General features: G+C 44.5%; 1 protein-coding gene across 4 annotated transcripts in view; it reads left to right on the top strand.

The window, feature by feature from the left end:
- ADK (adenosine kinase) overlaps positions 1 to 19,126 on the top strand; it is a 390,840-nt gene that overhangs the window by 184,399 nt on the left and 187,315 nt on the right. For all 4 annotated transcript variants that reach the window (XM_069753001.1, XM_069753002.1, XM_069753004.1 and 1 more), the window contains one exon: positions 17,564 to 17,642. In XM_069753001.1, the coding sequence (XP_069609102.1) occupies positions 17,564 to 17,642 (79 nt within the window). The remainder of the gene's footprint in view (positions 1 to 17,563; positions 17,643 to 19,126) is intronic.

Here is a 19,126-nt window from a genome sequence, read left to right as displayed (position 1 = left end):
GTACTTCCCCTGACGAAGCCCTCTCTTGAAGGGCGATACGCGTGGGGCTGCTCTGGTCCCTGTCCTGCTTGCTTGCCTGGCTACCCACGGACTCCGCTCTGGTCACCATTTGGGTAACCCCTTCTTCTAGTGCTCTGAGGTTTTTCCTGGCGGTTCCAGTGCTCTTTTTTTTTTTTTTTTTTTCTCCCACTATTATTTTGGGATCCTGTTGCCTTACTGGCTTAGGGTAGATATTTTTGTCCCATGAGCCGTTCGGGCTAAATGCACTATTTGGGTGTTTACTGGCCACTTAGGATTTTGTATACATCCGCCTGGGTTGGTTAGTTTGTCCTGTGAGCTGGCCACGTATGGTCTGCATCTAGTCCTAGGGTACAGGCAGGCTTATAGCATTGGTTATCAGTATGCTTATTATGGGTTATATATATTATTGTACTCTGTATTTACTGAGTGTTATGGACAGGGCCTTGCCTTTCTGTTTTTAAGTATGTTTTATTATGTTGTGTGTCAATAAAATCTTGTGTTTTTTCCTACATTATGTTTTCATTTTTTATACGTGGTGTGCATAACTGGAGTGATACTTTTCTTTCTGCTGGTTATATTTGGTCGTTTTGTCACTCGCTTGCACCCCGTATTAATGGATATATTTTTTTATATTAGGTTTATATGTTGGTAGTGCGCCCTATTTCATTGCTTATTCCAAAAAGTGTCAGCTGAAAAAGGAGGCACAAAGAAGCGGATTGGGGCGCCCCCTGGGCGGGACAGCACTGGCTGAAATCCACCCCTGGCTACGTTCTTTTCTGGCAGTCTATAACATCATAACCTGTGGTCAATAGAAAAGGGACACACAATGATGCAGTACTGGCATTCATTACCAATATACTGCAGCCAGAAAAGAGGGAGGACCGTGCAGGAAAAAGGGGTAAGTCACGGAGGAGACAGCCAGTGTCTCACATACAGCCCCCTCACCTGACTCTTCTGTCTCACATACAGCCCCCTCACCTGTCTCTTCTGTCTCACATACAGCCCCCTCACCTGTCTCTTCTGTCTCACATACAGCCCCCACACCTGTCTCTTCTGTCTCACATATACAGCCCCCTTACCTGTCTCTTCTGTCTCACATATACAGCCCCCACACCTGTCTCTTCTGTCTCACATACAGCCCCCTCACCTGTCTCTTCTGTCTCACATATACAGCCCCCTTACCTGTCTCTTCTGTCTCACATATACATCCCCTCACCTGTCTCTTCTGTCTCATATACAGCCCCCTTACCTGTCTCTTCTGTCTCACATACAGCCCCCTCACCTGTCTCTTCTGTCCCACATATACATCCCCCTTACCTGTCTCTTCTGTCTCACATATACATCCCCTCACCTGTCTCTTCTGTCTCATATACAGCCCCCTTACCTGTCTCTTCTGTCTCACATACAGCCCCCACACCTGTCTCTTCTGTCTCACATATACAGCCCCCTTACCTGTCTCTTCTGTCTCACATATACATCCCCTCACCTGTCTCTTCTGTCTCACATACAGCCCCCTCACCTGTCTCTTCTGTCTCACATATACAGCCCCCTTACCTGTCTCTTCTGTCTCACATATACATCCCCTCACCTGTCTCTTCTGTCTCATATACAGCCCCCTTACCTGTCTCTTCTGTCTCACATACAGCCCCCTCACCTGTCTCTTCTGTCCCACATACAGCCCTCTCACCTGTTTCTTCTGTCTCACATACAGCCCCCTCACCTGTCTCTTCTGTCTCACATACAGCCCTCTCACCTGTCTCTTCTGTCTCACATACAGCCCCCTCACCTGTCTCTTCTGTCTTATATACAGCCCCCACACCTGTCTCTTCTGTCTCACATATACAGCCCCCTTACCTGTCTCTTCTGTCTCACATATACAGCCCCCACACCTGTCTCTTCTGTCTCACATACATACAGCCCCCTCACCTGTCTCTTCTGTCTCACATACAGCCCCCACACCTGTCTCTTCTGTCTCACATATACAGCCCCCTTACCTGTCTCTTCTGTCTCACATATACAGCCCCCACACCTGTCTCTTCTGTCTCACATACAGCCCCCTCACCTGTCTCTTCTGTCTCACATATACAGCCCCCTTACCTGTCTCTTCTGTCTCATATACAGCCCCTTACCTGTCTCTTCTGTCTCACATATACATCCCCTCACCTGTCTCTTCTGTCTCATATACAGCCCCCTTACCTGTCTCTTCTGTCTCACATACAGCCCCCTCACCTGTCTCTTCTGTCCCACATACAGCCCTCTCACCTGTTTCTTCTGTCTCACATACAGCCCCCTCACCTGTCTCTTCTGTCTCACATACAGCCCTCTCACCTGTCTCTTCTGTCTCACATACAGCCCCCTCACCTGTCTCTTCTGTCTAATATACAGCCCCCTCACCTGTCTCTTCTGTCCCACATACAGCCCCCTCACCTGTCTCTTCTGTCTCATATACAGCCCCCTCACCTGTCTCTTCTGTCTCACATACAGCCCCCTTACCTGTCTCTTCTGTCTCATATACAGCCCCCTTACCTGTCTCTTCTGTCTCATATACAGCCCCCTTACCTGTCTCTTCTGTCTCACATACAGCCCGCTTACCTGTCTCTTCTGTCCCACATACAGCCCCCTCACCTGTTTCGTCTCATATACAGCCCCCTTACCTGTCTCTTCTGTCTCACATAGAGCCCTCTTACCTGTCTCTTCTGTCTCACATACAGCCCCCTTACCTGTCTCTTCTGTCTCACATACAGCCCCCTTACCTGTCTATTGTCTCTCATATACAGCCCCCTCACCTGTCTCTTCTGTCTCACATACAACCCCCTAACCTGTCTCTTCTGTCTCACATACAGCCCCCTCACCTGTCTCTTCTGTCTCATAAACAGCCCCCTCACCTGTCTCTTCTGTCTCACATACAGCCCCCTCACCTGTTTCGTCTCATATACAGCCCCCTCACCTGTCTCTTCTGTCTCACATAGAGCCCTCTTACCTGTCTCTTCTGTCTCACATACAGCCCCCTTACCTGTCTCTTCTGTCTCACATACAGCCCCCTTACCTGTCTCTTCTCTCATATACAGCCCCCTTACCTGTCTCTTCTGTCTCACATACAGCCCCCTCACCTGTCTCTTCTGTCTCATAAACAGCCCCCTCACCTGTCTCTTCTGTCTCACATACAGCCCCCTCACCTGTTTCGTCTCATATACAGCCCCCTCACCTGTCTCTTCTGTCTCACATACAACCCCCTAACCTGTCTCTTCTGTCTCATATACAGCCCCCTCACCTGTCTCTTCTGTCTCACATACAGCCCCCTCACCTGTCTCTTCTGTCTCACATACAGCCCCCTCACCTGTTTCGTCTCATATACAGCCCCCTCACCTGTCTCTTCTGTCTCACATACAACCCCCTAACCTGTCTCTTCTGTCTCACATACAACCCCCTAACCTGTCTCTTCTGTCTCATAAACAGCCCCCTCACCTGTCTCTTCTGTCTCATATACAGCCCCCTTACCTGTCTCTTCTGTCTCACATACAACCCCCTAACCTGTCTCTTCTGTCTCATATACAGCCCCCTCACCTGTCTCTTCTGTCTCACATACAGCCCCCTCACCTGTCTCTTCTGTCTCACATACAGCCCCCTCACCTGTTTCGTCTCATATACAGCCCCCTCACCTGTCTCTTCTGTCTCACATACAACCCCCTAACCTGTCTCTTCTGTCTCACATACAACCCCCTAACCTGTCTCTTCTGTCTCATAAACAGCCCCCTCACCTGTCTCTTCTGTCTCATATACAGCCCCCTAACCTGTCTCTTCTGTCTCATATACAGCCCCCTCACCTGTCTCTTCTGTCTCACATACAGCCCCCTCACCTGTCTCTTCTGTCTCACATATACAGCCCCCTCACCTGTCTCTTCTGTCTCACATACAGCCCCCTCACCTGTCTCTTCTGTCTCACATACAGCCCCCTCACCTGTTTCGTCTCATATACAGCCCCCTCACCTGTCTCTTCTGTCTCACATACAACCCCCTAACCTGTCTCTTCTGTCTCACATACAACCCCCTAACCTGTCTCTTCTGTCTCATAAACAGCCCCCTCACCTGTCTCTTCTGTCTCACATACAGCCCCCTCACCTGTTTCGTCTCATATACAGCCCCCTCACCTGTCTCTTCTGTCTCACATACAACCCCCTAACCTGTCTCTTCTGTCTCACATACAACCCCCTAACCTGTCTCTTCTGTCTCATATACAGCCCCCTCACCTGTTTCGTCTCATATACAGCCCCCTCACCTGTCTCTTGTGTATTACATAATATTGTACACATAGTACTGTTTTGAGCAGTGGCGATACACAGCTTCTCTTCTGTGCACACAGTGGCTGCCACATGCGCAGATTAACAACAAGATCAATAATTTGAAGATGGGACTTTGCACACGGGGGCTGTTTTTTTTTTTTTTTAAATCAAAAACCCATCATTCAAACAGGAGGACCTCTCCCACAGGTCCGTCCCAATGCACAAAAACATGATTACAGGAGAACTTCAAACACTAATTATGGTAAGCATAAAGCAGAAAATGGATTTCTTCACCATAGGTATCAATTGAATAAGGATCGCAGAGCCAATATGGCCATTTCTGTGCTTCACAAAATCCTGCTGACAGGTTGTCCTTAACCCCTTTCTGACCTCGGACGGGATAGTACGTCCGAGGTCAGAAGCCCCGCTTTGATGCAGGGCTCCGCGGTGAGCCCGCATCAAAGCCGGGACATGTCAGCTGTTTTGAACAGCTGACATGTGACCGTAATAGGCGCGGGCAGAATTGCGATCTGCCCGCACCTATTAACTAGTTAAATGCCGCTGTCAAACGCAGACAGCGGCATTTATCTAGCGCTTCCGGCCAGGTGGCCGGAAATGACGTCATCGCCGACCCCCGTCACATGATCGGGGGTCGGCGATGCGTCAGGATGGTAACCATAGAGGTCCTAGAGACCTCTATGGTTACTGATCACCGGTGGCTGTGAGCGCCACCCTGTGGTCGGCGCTCACAGCACACCTCCATTTCTGCTACATAGCAGCGATCAGCAGATCGCTGCTATGTAGCAGAGGTGATCGAGTTGTGCCTGCTTCTAGCCTCCCATGGAGGCTATTGAAGCATGGCAAAAGTAAAAAAAAAAAAAAAAAAGTTTAACCCCTCTGTGACCTTAGACGTACTATCCCGTCGAGGTGCCCTGGGCTTATCTGACCCTGGACGGGATAGTACGTCATAGCCGATCGGCCGCGCTCACGGGGGGAGCGCGGCCGGGTGTCAGCTGCTTATCGCAGCTGACATCCGGCACTATGTGCCAGGAGCGGTCACGGACCGCCCCCGGCACATTAACCCCTGGCACACCGCGATCAAAGATGATCGCGATGTGCCGGCGGTGCAGGGAAGCACCGCGCAGGGAGGGGGCTCCCTGCGGGCTTCCCTGAGACCCCCGGAGCAACGCGATGTGATCGCGTTGCTGCGAGGGTCTCACCTCCCTCCCTGCTCCCTCCAGCCCCGGATCCAAGATGGCCGCGGATCCGGGTCCTGCAGGGAGGGAGGTGGCTTCACAGAGCCTGCTCAGAGCAGGCACTGTGAAGCCTGCAGCGCTGCATGTCAGATCAGTGATCTGACAGAGTGCTGTGCAAACTGTCAGATCACTGATCTGTGATGTCCCCCCCTGGGACAAAGTAAAAAAGTAAAAAAAAAAATTTTCCAAATGTGTAAAAAAAAAAAAAAAATATTCCAAAATAATGAAAAAAAAAAATATATATTATTCCCATAAATACATTTCTTCATCTAAATAAAAAAAAAAAAACCAATAAAAGTACACATATTTAGTATCGCCGTGTCCGTAACGACCCGACCTATAAAACTGTCCCACTAGTTAACCCCTTCAGTAAACACCGTAAGAAAAAAAAAAAGAGGCAAAAAACAACGCTTTATTATCATACCGCCGAACAAAAAGTGGAATAACACGCGATCAAAAAGACAGATATAAATACCCATGGTACCGCTGAAAGCGTCATATTGTCCCGCAAAAAAAGAGCCGCCATACAGCATCATCAGCAAAAAAATAAAAAAGTTATAGTCCTCTCAGGACTATAACTTTTTTTACAGAAAAAAATTATTTTTGCATCGCTTTATTCTCAATAAAGCGATGCAAAAATAATTTTTTTACAGAAAAAAATTATTTTTGCATCGCTTTATTCTCAATAAAGCGATGCAAAAATAATTTTTTTCTGTAAAATAGTTTTTATCGTATAAAAGCGCCAAACCATAAAAAAATGATATAAATGAGGTATCGCTGTAATCGCACTGACCCGAAGAATAAAACTGATTTATCAATTTTACCAAACGCGGAACGGTATAAACGCCTCCCCCAATAGAAATTCATGAATAGCTGGCTTTTGGTCATTCTTCCTCACAAAAATCGGAATAAAAAGCGATCAAAAAATGTCACGTGCCCAAAAATGTTTTCAATAAAAACGTCAACTCGTCCCGCAAAAAACAAGACCTCACATGACTCTGTGGACCAAAATATGGAAAAATTATAGCTCTCAAAATGTGGTATTGCACAAAATATTTTTTGCAATAAAAAGGGTCTTTCAGTGTGTGACGGCTGCCAATCATAAAAATCCGCTAAAAAACCCGCTATAAAAGTAAATCAAACCCCCCTTCATCACCCCCTTAGTTAGGGAAAAATAAAAAAAAATGTATTTATTTCCATTTTCCCATTAGGGCTAGGGTTAGGGCTAGGGTTAGGGCTAGGGTTAGGGCTAGGGTTAGGGTTAGGGTTGGGGCTACAGTTAGGGTTGGGGCTAATGTTAGGGTTAGGGTTTAGATTACATTTACAGTTGGGAATAGGGTTGGGATTAGGGTTAGGGGTGTGTCAGGGTTAGAGGTGTGGTTAGGGTTACCGTTGGAATTAGGGTTAGGGGTGTGTTTAGATTAGGGTTTCAGTTATAATTGGGGGGTTTCCACTGTTTCGGCACATCAGGGGCTCTCCAAACACGACATGGCGTCCGATCTCAATTCCAGCCAATTCTGCGTTGAAAAAGTAAAACAGTGCTCCTTCCCTTCCGAGCTCTCCTGTGTGCCCAAACAGGAGTTTACCCCAACATATGGGGTATCAGCGTACGCAGGACAAATTGGACAACAACTTTTGTGGACCAATTTCTCCTGTTACCCTTGGGAAAATACAAAACTGGGGGCTAAAAAATAATTTTTGTGGGAAAACTAAAAGATTTTTTATTTTCACGGCTCTGCGTTATAAACTGTAGTGAAACACTTGGGGGTTCAAAGTTCTCACAACACATCAAGATGAGTTCCTTAGGGGGTCTACTTTCCAAAATGGTGTCACTTGTGGGGGGTTTCTACTGTTTAGGTACATTAGGGGCTCTGCAAACGCAATGTGACGCCTGCAGACCATTCCATCTAAGTCTGCATTATAAATGGCGCTCCTTCCCTTCCGAGCCCTCCCATGCGCCCAAACGGTGGTTCCCCCCCACATATGGGGTATCAGCGTACTCAGGACAAATTGGACAACAACTTTTGGGGTCCAATTTCTCCTGTTACCCTAGGGAAAATACAAAACTGGGGGCTAAAAAATAATTTTTGTGGGAAAAAAATTTTGTTTTATTTTTATGGCTCTGCATTATAAACTTCTGTGAAGCCCTTGGTGGGTCAAAGTGCTCACCACACATCCAGATAAGTTCCTTAGGGGGTCTACTTTCCAAAATGGTGTCACTTGTGGGGGGTTTCAATGTTTAGGCACATCAGTGGCTCTCCAAACGCAACATGGCGTCCCATCTCAATTCCTGTCAATTTTGCATTGAAAAGTCAAACGGCGCTCCTTCCCTTCCGAGCTCTCCCATGCGCCCAAACAGTGGTTTACTGCCACATATGGGGTATCAGCGTACTCAGGACAAATTGTACAACAACTTTTGAGGTCCAATTTCTTCTCTTACCCTTGGAAAAATAAAAAATTGGGGGCAAAAATATAATTTTTGTGAAAAAATGATTTTTTATTTTTACGGTTCTGCATTATAAACTTCTGTGAAGCACTTGGTGGGTCAAAGTGCTCACCACACATCCAGATAAGTTCCTTAGGGGGTCTACTTTCCAAAATGGTGTCACTTGTGGGGGGTTTCAATGTTTAGGCACATCAGTGGCTCTCCAAACGCAACATGGCGTCCCATCTCAATTCCTGTCAATTTTGCATTGAAAAGTCAAATAGCGCTCCTTCCCTTCCGAGCTCTCCCATGCGCCCAAACAGTGGTTTACTGCCACATATGGGGTATCAGCGTACTCAGGACAAATTGGACAACAACTTTCTGGGTCCAATTTATCCTGTTACCCTTGGTAAAATAAAACAAATTGGAGCTGAAGTAAATTTTTTGTGTAAAAAAGTTAAATGTTCATTTTTATTTAAACATTCCAAAAATTCCTATTAAACACCTGAAGGGTTAATAAACTTCTTGAATGTGGTTTTGAGCACCTTGAGGGGTGCAGTTTTTAGAATGGTGTCACACTTGGGCATTTTCTATCATATAGACCCCTCAAAATGACTTCAAATGAGACGTGGTCCCTAAAAAAAAATGGTGTTGTAAAAATGAGAAATTGCTGGTCAACTTTTAACCCTTATAACTCCCTAACAAAAAAAAAAATTGGTTCCAAAATTATGCTGATGTAAAGTAGACATGTGGGAAATGTTACTTATTAAGTATTTTGTGTGACATATCTCTGTGATTTAATCGCATAAAAATTCAAAGTTTGAAAATTGCGAAATTTTCAAAATTTTCGCCAAATTTCCGTTTTTTTCACAAATAAACGCAGGTACTATCAAAGAAATTTTACCACTATCATGAAGTACAATGTCACGAGAAAACAATGTCAGAATCACCAGGATCCGTTGAAGCGTTTCGGAGTTATAACCTCATAAAGGGACAGTGGTCAGAATTGTAAAAATTGGCCTGGTCATTAACGTGCAAACCACCCTTGGGGGTAAAGGGGTTAAATCACCCCCCTTTCGCCTCAATCAAAATAAATCAATTAAAAAAAATCAAATCTACACATATTTGGTATCGCCGCGCTCAGAATCACCCGATCTATCAATTAAAAAAAAGCATTAACCTGATTGCTAAACGGCGTAGCGAGAAAAAAATTCGAAACGCCAGAATTACGTTTTTTAGGTCGCCGCGACATTGCATTAAAATGCAATAACGGGCGATCAAAAGAACGTATCCGCACCAAAATGCTATCATTAAAAACGTCATCTCGGCACACAAAAAATAAGCCCTCAACCGACCCCAGATCACGAAAAATGGAGACGCTACGAGTATCGGAAAATGGCGCAATTTTTTTTTTCTTTTTAGCAAAGATTGGAATTTTTTTTCACCACTTAGATAAAAAAAAACCTAGTCATGTTAGGTGTCTATGAACTCGTACTGACCTGGAGAATCATAATGTCAGGTCACTTTTAGCATTTAGTGAACCTAGCAAAAAAGCCAAACAAAAAACAAGTGTAAGATTGCACTTTTTTTGCAATTTCACCGCACTTGGAATTTTTTTCCCGTTTTCTAGTACACGACATGCTAAAACCAATGATGTCATTCAAAAGTACAACTCGTCCCGCAAAAAATAAGCCCTCACATGGCCAAATTGACGGAAAAATAAAAAAGTTATCGCTCTGGGAAGGAGGGGAGTGAAAAACGAACACGGAAAAACAAAAAATCCCAAGGTCATGTAGGGGTTAAAGAGTTAATGCCAAGTATCAGGTTATCTGTTATGCATGGCATAGGGAGAATGCTTGGTGATTCTTGAGGTCTGACAGCTGCAAACTGCAGTGATCCTGAGATCAGAAACATAGGAATGGGACTCGGCAGCCCTGTCCTAAATGGAGCAGAGGTGTGCATGCACAGTCTCCCCTCATTGTCGACGGGACTGCAGAATTCTGTGCTTAGCGGTTTCCAGCAATCCCACAGACAATGAATGGAGCAGAGGCCAAGTGCAAGGAGCTTCAAAGCCATACTCTTGGACTTTCATAGCCCTGACCTCAGGATTACTGAGGCGGAGGTCCAAGCATTCATCAAGGTACTGGCTAAAAAAATACAGGGTTGATATTCCAATGAGCTGCTTTGTTAGCCTAAGGGTACTTTCACACTAGCGTTTTTTGTAAATCCGTCACAATGCGTCGTTTTGCAGAAAAAACGCATCCTGCAAAAGTGCTTGCAGGATGCGTTTTTTCCCCATAGACTTCTATTGGCGACGCATTTGCGACGGATTTGCACACTTCGCATCCGTCTTGCGACGGATGCGTCGTGCTTTGGCGGACCGTCGGGGAAAAAAACCCCCTACATGTAACGTTTTTTTCTCCCGACGGACCGCTTTTTCCGACCGCGCATGCGCGGCTGGAACTCCGCCCCCACCTCCCCGCACCTTACAATAGGGCAGCGGATGCGCCGGAAAAATGCATCCGCTGCACCCATTGTGCAAAGCGTTAAACGCTAGCGTCGGAATCTCTCCCCGACGCATTGCGACGGCGAGATTCCGACGCTAGTGTGAAAGAAGCCTTAGACACATCAGGTATTTTGTTTATGTTCACATGCAGCATTTTTATGTTTTTTGCTGCATTTTTTTTTCTACAGAAAAGAAGCTGCATTTTACAGTACCAACAAAAGCTATGAGATTTAAGATCTCATGCAAATGCTTTTTTTCTCTGACTGAATTTGAGCACTGCAGTGATGTATAAATCTGGAGCACGTTGGTGCTTGAGTGGGAAAAAAGCAACAAACTTCTTTTTAGCATGTTTGTTTGAAATTAAAACTTTATTAAAATCATACATGTAATCTGCACCAACAATGTAGCTTAAATTGCAGCATTTTTACTACTTATAGAGCAGGTTGTGAAATTGCTTCATGTGAACATGGCTTTATTCTCTATTCTCTTCTGCATAGCAGCATCCAATGTTCATTCCTCTTATTCTTTCTGTGAAAGGTGACCCTGTTGTATTTCACCTATTAAATTCTAGAGACAGGACAAGCAGAGGAGGGGGCTGCGGAGAGTTATTTTTGGTGTCTGGTATTTAAAGCTGGAACATTTCATCCTACCATAATGAGTCTTCCAGTAACAGTGGGCCTGTAGCTCTGAGTGGGGATGCAGTAATCGCCCCTGGAGCGCTACATCAGATGCTCAATTAAGCGACTAAAGCTCTGAATTACAAGTAAGACGGTGAGGCAGTGCCACGGATGTAATTACTGCAGCGCTGCCAACCTTTTGTATACAGATAATTTCTAAAACCCACACTGTTAGTAATGGATAATGTAAAGAACTTGTAAGCGCTGCACTCATTGCCTAGGAGACCGGCCACCACAAATAGACTGCAGCAGTGTCCGGTAACCGAGGAAGTGCACTATAATAATAATAATCTTTATTTATATAGCGCCAACATATTCCGCAGCGCTTTACAGTTTAACAGTTTCAAACACAACAGTCATAGGTAACAATGTTAACAATACCATAATAAAGCAAAATAAGACAACCCTGCTCGTGAGAGCTTACAATCTACAATGAGGTGGGGGAGATACAAAGTACAGGTGTGTATTTACAATGATGTATGTACAATGATGGTCCAGCCCACTATAAAATTGTTTATCCCGCTGTTCTTGAGAACGGAGAGGATTTTTAATAAGTGGTACATTGCAAAATTGCTTGTTTTCCAAGGACTTTGCATATTTATCAATTTTTATTTAATAATTTAGCTTAGTTACAAAGCTGATTTTGACCTTAATGACCAAGCCCAATTTTTGAAATCTGACCAGTGTCAATTTATGAGGTAAGAACTCTGGAACGCTTCAACATATTCCAGTGATAATGTTTTTTTTTTTGTTTGTTTCACATTGTACTTTGTTAGTGGTAAATTTAGGTTGATATGTTATTGTGTTTATTTGTCAAAATATTTGAATTTTGGTGAAAATTTTGCAGTGTTAGCTTAAAAATTGATAAGTTTTTATATCCTTATCCCCTTTCCGACCTGTGACGCTTATGCTGTCACAGAATGATCGTGTCCCTGCAGGCCGGGTGAAAGGGTTAACTAATTTCACCCGACCTGCAGGGACAGGGGGAGTGGTATTCAGCCCAGGGGGTGGATTTGCCCCCACATGGCTGCAGAGGCGTATCTAGGGTTTCTGGCACCTGGGGAAAGAATTAATTTTGGTGCCCTCTCCCCCCCTCTACCCCCCAAGGACATATGTGATTTGCACACTTAGTCATGTACCGACGAGCTCCTCTCCCCTAATGCTCTAAATGTTCAGTGAAAAACTGAGAGAAGCGGGAAGAGAAGCTCGATGTCACAGGACCACAAGTATGAAAATCACATATGAGTGAAGTGTCCATGTAACGACTACTGGAACCTGCAGAGCTGAATCCTGACATCGCAGACTTCTGAATTCTCACAGCTAATGCACTGCACACTTTTAGGATTCTCCCTTGCTGGTGGACAGTCATGTCAGCACAAGCATGCGATTTGTATACTTCAGGCCACATTCCGACTAGACGTGCCTGGCCTCACTCAGTTCATTTTGATTGAGTGAGGCCACACATGTCTAGTCAGCATGTGACCGCATTAATGTAAATCGCCAGCATGAGAGAATCCTGACAGCGTGCAGTGCGCACTGTGAGAAGTCAGAAATCTGCAGTCACAAAGAATAACTGCAGACTCATAACAAACCTGCAATATGAAAGAAGTCTCGCCCTCAACTTAAATATATTTTGTAGATTTATTACTGGAAGTAGCACTGGAAACGTTTCAGCCCTACAATGGGCTTTCATCAGTCACGTGCTTATGCCAACTAGTTTGTGGCAGAGAGTCTATATATATATATATATATATATATGATGCAGACCTGAATATGGTGCAGGAGATGACCCCTTAGAGTTATGGCAGGAGGTAATCACCTCATATGGCCAGATAAGAAACCCGGGCTGTGGAGAAGCCGCTGGGGTGCTGGGATTGTCCTCTCAGACGCGGAGTCCACCGCTCGTCTCATGAACAATCCAACAGAGCCAGAGTGTTTATAGATTCATATTATAGTGATGATATCGCAGTGAAATTGCGCTAAACAGCCTCGCTAGATATATTGTGGGAGTAGGTAACAAAAAAATGGAACACATACCGTGCTTATGCCAACTAGTTTGTGGCAGAGAGTCCTTATATATATATATAGGATGCAGACCTCAATATGGTGCCTAATGTGGCAAAAGAAGAGAAGAGAGAACGTGATGTATAACATACGGATGGACCGGAGTAGACGGACGGATATCAAGAAGGATGGTACTCACAGGAGATGACCCCTTCAGGGAAAATAATAATGGTAGATGAGAGCTGGATGTAATTTTTAATGGAATGTTACTATAAGACATGGGAGGGAAAGAAAAAATAAAAATAGAAAATAAAATAAAATAGAAAGGCAATGTGGTGTACTGACATACCACTAAAGACACAAGACCCCCAATTATATGTGTTTATATACCTTAGAGTTATGGCAGGAGGTAATCACCTCATATGGCCAGATAAGAAACCCGGGCTGCAGAGAATAGAAGTAAGGCAAATGTAAACACCTAAAGTGAATGGCAGTACATACGGCAGAAACTGCTATCAGGATTATGTATGTACCTGTGGAGAAGCCGCTGGGGTGCTGGGATTGTCCTCTCAGACGCGGAGTCCACCGCTCGTCTGAGAGGGATCAGAAAGTGCCGGTTTTTATGCAGGTGCCAGCACTGAGAACGGACGCCGCGACCGGAAGTGACGTCACAAGGTTTGGTCAGACCGGAAGTGCATGGCTGTGCGGTTCACAGAGGTGAAATAAGCGTTCCAAGACAGGAGCGTTACTATACAGGCACATAAAAGTGTAAAATAAAGCCACAGGGTTCCAATATAGTGCCATAGCATTGAGAGGGGGAGGGAGGGTATGGGAAAAAGGATCACATATGAGCGTCGGGCGTGGGCGGAGCCGAAACAAGGGGAAAGGAGGCGGGATACCATGTGGGTGGTATCCATCTAACAATGGAAGAAAGGACATGTATGGGAGAATGTGAGGGAGGGGAAAGGGGGCGGGGTTCCAAGAGTGAGTCGTATCCATCCAGATAATGAAAAGGGGAGGCCCTACATGATAGTTAGGCAGTATGGGAGGGTGGGGACCACAGGCTCACTAGATATTGTGTGTATGGGAATACTGGGTGTATACCTTAATGGGAGCGTATGATACAAACCCAGATGTACCAGGGTATATGTGCAGTGCAGGGTATCCTGACATATAAGCGTGAGAGAAATATACCGTGACATATATATAGCAGATATCGCCCATTGTTACTACGTCTAAGAAGAGCGTGTCCGTAGTGAACGGTGATTGCGGACAAGAGCATAGACGTGGAGAGTGATGGTCAATCCGATGGTGACAGTGGTTCGTGACGTGCCAATCAATCATTAATACAGACGACTGTAAAAAACAAAGGCATATATTAGTACATAGCATAAACACGCTTATGTCAGGCATATCAAACCCTATTATTTCGGTAATTTAAGAAGTATCCAAACACCTCAAATAAATGCAGATAATTCATATTCCCTGTTAAGTCCTTTTGGTGATAGTGTGTCTAGGGTGTGTATCCAGTATGCCTCACGTTTTCTGAGCATCAGTAATCTATTTCCTCCCCTGCGTTGCGTCGGAACATGTTCGAGGACCTGAAATTTTAGTTGGGAAATACTGTGTCCAGACGTGTGAAAATGGTGGGGTAATGGTAGCAGAAGGTTATTACAGCGAATGGTAGATTTATGTTTAGACACCCGATCACTAATAGGTTGGGATGTCTCTCCTACATATAGTAGGCCACATGGGCATTTGATGACATAAATAACATATGTAAAGCTACATGTAAAGTACCCTCTAATTTTGAATTCTTTACCAGAATACGGGTGTGTGACCACGTTACCCTTGAGATCATTATTGCACTGTACGCAGTATAGACACGGAAAAGTGCCTTCCCTTGGTTTGCCAAGAAAGCTTTGTCTAACAGTGGTACTGGTGCCGATGTCAGCTTTGACAAGACTGTCCCGCAGGCTTGGAGCTCTTTTGAAGCACAGGAGGAATGGTTGTTGAAACTCCGTTATATTAGGAAATGCATTAGATAGAATAGGCCAATTGCTGCGTATAGCCCTATGGAGTTTGTACATAAAAGGGTGGAACGAGTGTACGAATGGGATACGTGAGGTTGTGTCCGCCCTAGGTCTGTTAGTCACCGCCCTGGATTTCTCCAGGATAGGTAAGGGGTACCCTCTAGCTTGGAATTTGTGTCATCTCTTGTATGCGTTGATCCCTGGTGTTGATGTCGGAGACTATACGTTGTACTCTCTGGTATTGTGCTTTTGGTATCGACTTTTTGGTAGAGGGGGGGTGGAGACTCTTAAAATGTAGGAGGCTATTACGATCTGTACTTTTGGAGTAGAGATCCGTACTAAGTTGACCACCTGAGCCCTTGATTACCAGTGTGTCTAGAAAGTTCATGCTCCAGAGATCATAATTTATAGTAAAGGTAATACCAGGCCAAGAGGTATTCAGGAATGCCAAGAAGGTGTGAAGGGTTTCCTCCGAGCCCCACCATACACAGAATACATCATCAATGTATCTTTTCCATGTGATGTTCTCCCTAAATAGGCTGTTCTTGTATATAGAGCTCTCCTCGAAATGTACCATATATGCATTTGCATAAGGAGGTGCTGCGTGTGACCCCATAGCGGTCCCCCGTTTTTGTAGGAAGAATGTGTCTTGAAACAAGAAGAAGTTTGATGTAAGTATGACCCTTAGGAGATCTATCTGGTCAGTGTCCATATCAGTCCCCTCAAGTAGATGACGGACCGAGTGGATACCCTCCTCATGGGGAATAGAGGTATATAAATCCCTCACATCTAGGGTCACCAAGAGGGCATCCGTGGGGATGGAGTTGATTTCACTGATGAGTTTCAAAAAGGAGCCCGTGTCCAACAGGAAAGATCTGGACTTCTGTATGAGAGGTGTAAGGATTCTCTCAATGTATCTCGCTATGGGGGATAGTATGGAGTCCGTGGAGGCCACTATGGGGTCCACAGACGAGCGTTGGACTCCGCGTCTGAGAGGACAATCCCAGCACCCCAGCGGCTTCTCCACAGCCCGGGTTTCTTATCTGGCCATGTGAGGTGATTACCTCCTGCCATAACTCTTAAGGGGTCATCTCCTGCACCATATTCAGGTCTGCATCCTATATATATAAGGACTCTCTGCCACAAACTAGTTGGCATAAGCACGTGACTGATGAAAGCCCATTGTAGGGCTGAAACGTTTCCAGTGCTACTTCCAGTAATAAATCTACAAAATATATTTAAGTTGAGGGCGAGACTTCTTTCATATTGCACTTTATGGTTTGGGTACCTAGTCTCTGCACCGGTCTATAGCAGTGCACACAGAGTTTTTTCTTATCATTACAAACCTGGACATCCCCTTTAATGCTCCTAACATAAATAAAAGCATGAGTTAGTTAGTATCACACATAACATTTACATCCAGGTACTTTATAGATGTCGTCGTCTCTGGAGTCGTTCTCCTTCTTTTCTACATCTTGTCCAGACCCCATGATGGGTTCTCCCATCCACAGCCGTCTCTGCAGACTTCCATCTTCTCCGTTCTTTTGCAGAAAATCTCCACATGACGCCCTTAAAGATACAAGTGTCTGTTACTATCCTTTAAAAATTGAAGACTGTAAATAGACATCTCCGATGGCACAGCAATGACAGGGGGTGGTGTGTAATAAGGCCATGCGCGTTTCGAGAAACACGGGTTCTATTTTTCCTCCAACCAACTCAATGCCCAACCAATGTATTAGGTAAAACCGTGCCTACCCAACTCAATGCCCTGCCAATGTGGTAGGTAACCAATGCCCAACTCATTCAATGCCCTGCCAATATGTTGCGTAAACCATGCCCAACCTACATAATACCCTGCTAATGAGTTAGATAGCCAATCCCTGACCAACTTAATGCCCTACCAATGTGTTGGGTAATCCATGTCAAGCCATTGTGGTAGGTAACCAATGCCTGGCCAATACTACTAAACTAAACCCTAACAAGGCTACATAGTGTTAAATAGGATTTTCTCGTAAATAGGGATATGCATAGAAAACAGGGAGAGCTTCTGGAAAATAATATCTGCTTGTTGAGTGGTACTCCGGTTTCATTGTATAGTAAATGTTTTGTGGGCTAAGAATCTCATCCTCTTTTTTTGTCTCTGTGCCAGCGTGGTTTATGTGCAGATTGTTCTTTTCCAGTCTCTTAATGTGCTTCTGCGCTTGGTTTTCTCAGCTCACACCTTGTAAAGAAACTAATGAGTGCAGTGTACTTACTGTATTACTGACCCACATCCCGACCCCACAGTTTTAGAATTTGGCTTCTAAACTTTTCCCTCAGGATCTGCCTTGTAACTGACCCATCTCTTGTGTTTTCTTGCAGGTTTGAAGAGTTGGTGAAAAGGTTCAAAGTTGATTATCACGCTGGTGGATCCACTCAGAATTCTGTGAAAGTGGCACAGGTTGGTTGCCTGTCACTTAGTATGAAATCTATTTTATCTAACATTCTGAAGATTATCAAATCACATTCATTATCTGGAGTCAGTGGGAAAATCTAACGATGACAGCAGTAAAAGTGGCTAAATGCCCAAGTCCATGCCATAAGAATGAATGGCAGCGGTCTGCTATCACAGTGGCCTCAGGTGACAATACAGATGATGGGCGTGTTGTATGTGCAATTGGCAGGAAGATTTAGCCAGTCAGCGTGGATGTTTTATGTAAAGTGGATCAGTCACCAGATTTCACAATACAAACTGTACATTATTATTACACTTGGTGAGACTTGGTGCATTCATTTTGAAAATCAATGTAAGAGTGGCTGTATAACCTGACCGTAACATCTTGGTATGATCCAGGTATAAAATAAAATGAATGCGTCCAAGTGTATTAGGTTTTCTTCTACCCTGCCCGACAGCTTCTACTGAGCAGTGTGTGCTCTCAGCAGCAGGAGGGACACTGAGGAGCTGGCAGTCAGGCTGTCTCGGTGGATGATATTGAGCTAAACATTCTAAGTAAAAAGATTGCCATCCTGAAATGGATTACAAAGTAAATACAGAATTTTCATCAGGCCTAAGATCCAATTAACCCTTTAGCAACATCCACTGAACATGTATGATATAGAAGCGAGCTCATCTCTTGACTTATACAGGCGGCACACACAAGTAGCTCCAGTTACCAGTCACCAGTTTTTGCTCGTTTTACTCCTGCTGCACCCTTGAGAATTTTTTTTGTGGTTTTAAAATCCGCCATATGTTCCAGAGATAGAAGTCCTTTTTTTAGCGCTAATTTTTTATGGTCTTTCCAAATGGGTGTGTCTTAAACAGATTTTCCAACAAACAGAAGTTAATTTTAATCAATAGACTATGTAATAACAATGATTTCCACAATTGGATGTATTTAAATAAAATGTTGCTGTGCTGAGATAATCCCTGCTGTGTACTGGGTAATGGCTGTGCAGGGACATGGTCTGATCATACCACAGCTCCTGGGCAGGGGGGAAGGAAATGAGTATACAGACAGGACCGCATGGGGATTGTAAATAATTACTTCTTTGAGCTAAAACATTGATTAAAAGCAGGCAGGGAAATAATTTATGTAAGGTAAATCATCATCTGTGATCCCATGCTGTAATGTCTGTATATTCTTTTGCTCCCCTGCCCAGGAGATACGCTATGATCAGACCTTGTCCCTGTACGGGCAGACACAGCCATTACACAGTACACAGCAGGGGCACATTTATAAGATAATCTCGGCACAGGAACATTTTATTTATTACATCCAATTGTGGAAATTATTATTATTCCAAAATCTATTGATTACAATGAACTTTTGTTAATGGGAAAACCCCTTTTAAGTGATTCTCTTGAGGATTTAAGCTGCCCTACATTACCTTGTAAGCACCGCCCCTGTTCTAATTAAAAAGGCCCATTCCGCTGAAACAGTAGGA

The sequence above is a fragment of the Ranitomeya imitator genome, chromosome 2 (genome assembly GCF_032444005.1).
Source record: "Ranitomeya imitator isolate aRanImi1 chromosome 2, aRanImi1.pri, whole genome shotgun sequence".
NCBI classification, from domain to species: domain Eukaryota; kingdom Metazoa; phylum Chordata; class Amphibia; order Anura; family Dendrobatidae; genus Ranitomeya; species Ranitomeya imitator.
This window is presented reverse-complemented; position numbering and strand designations above follow the sequence as displayed.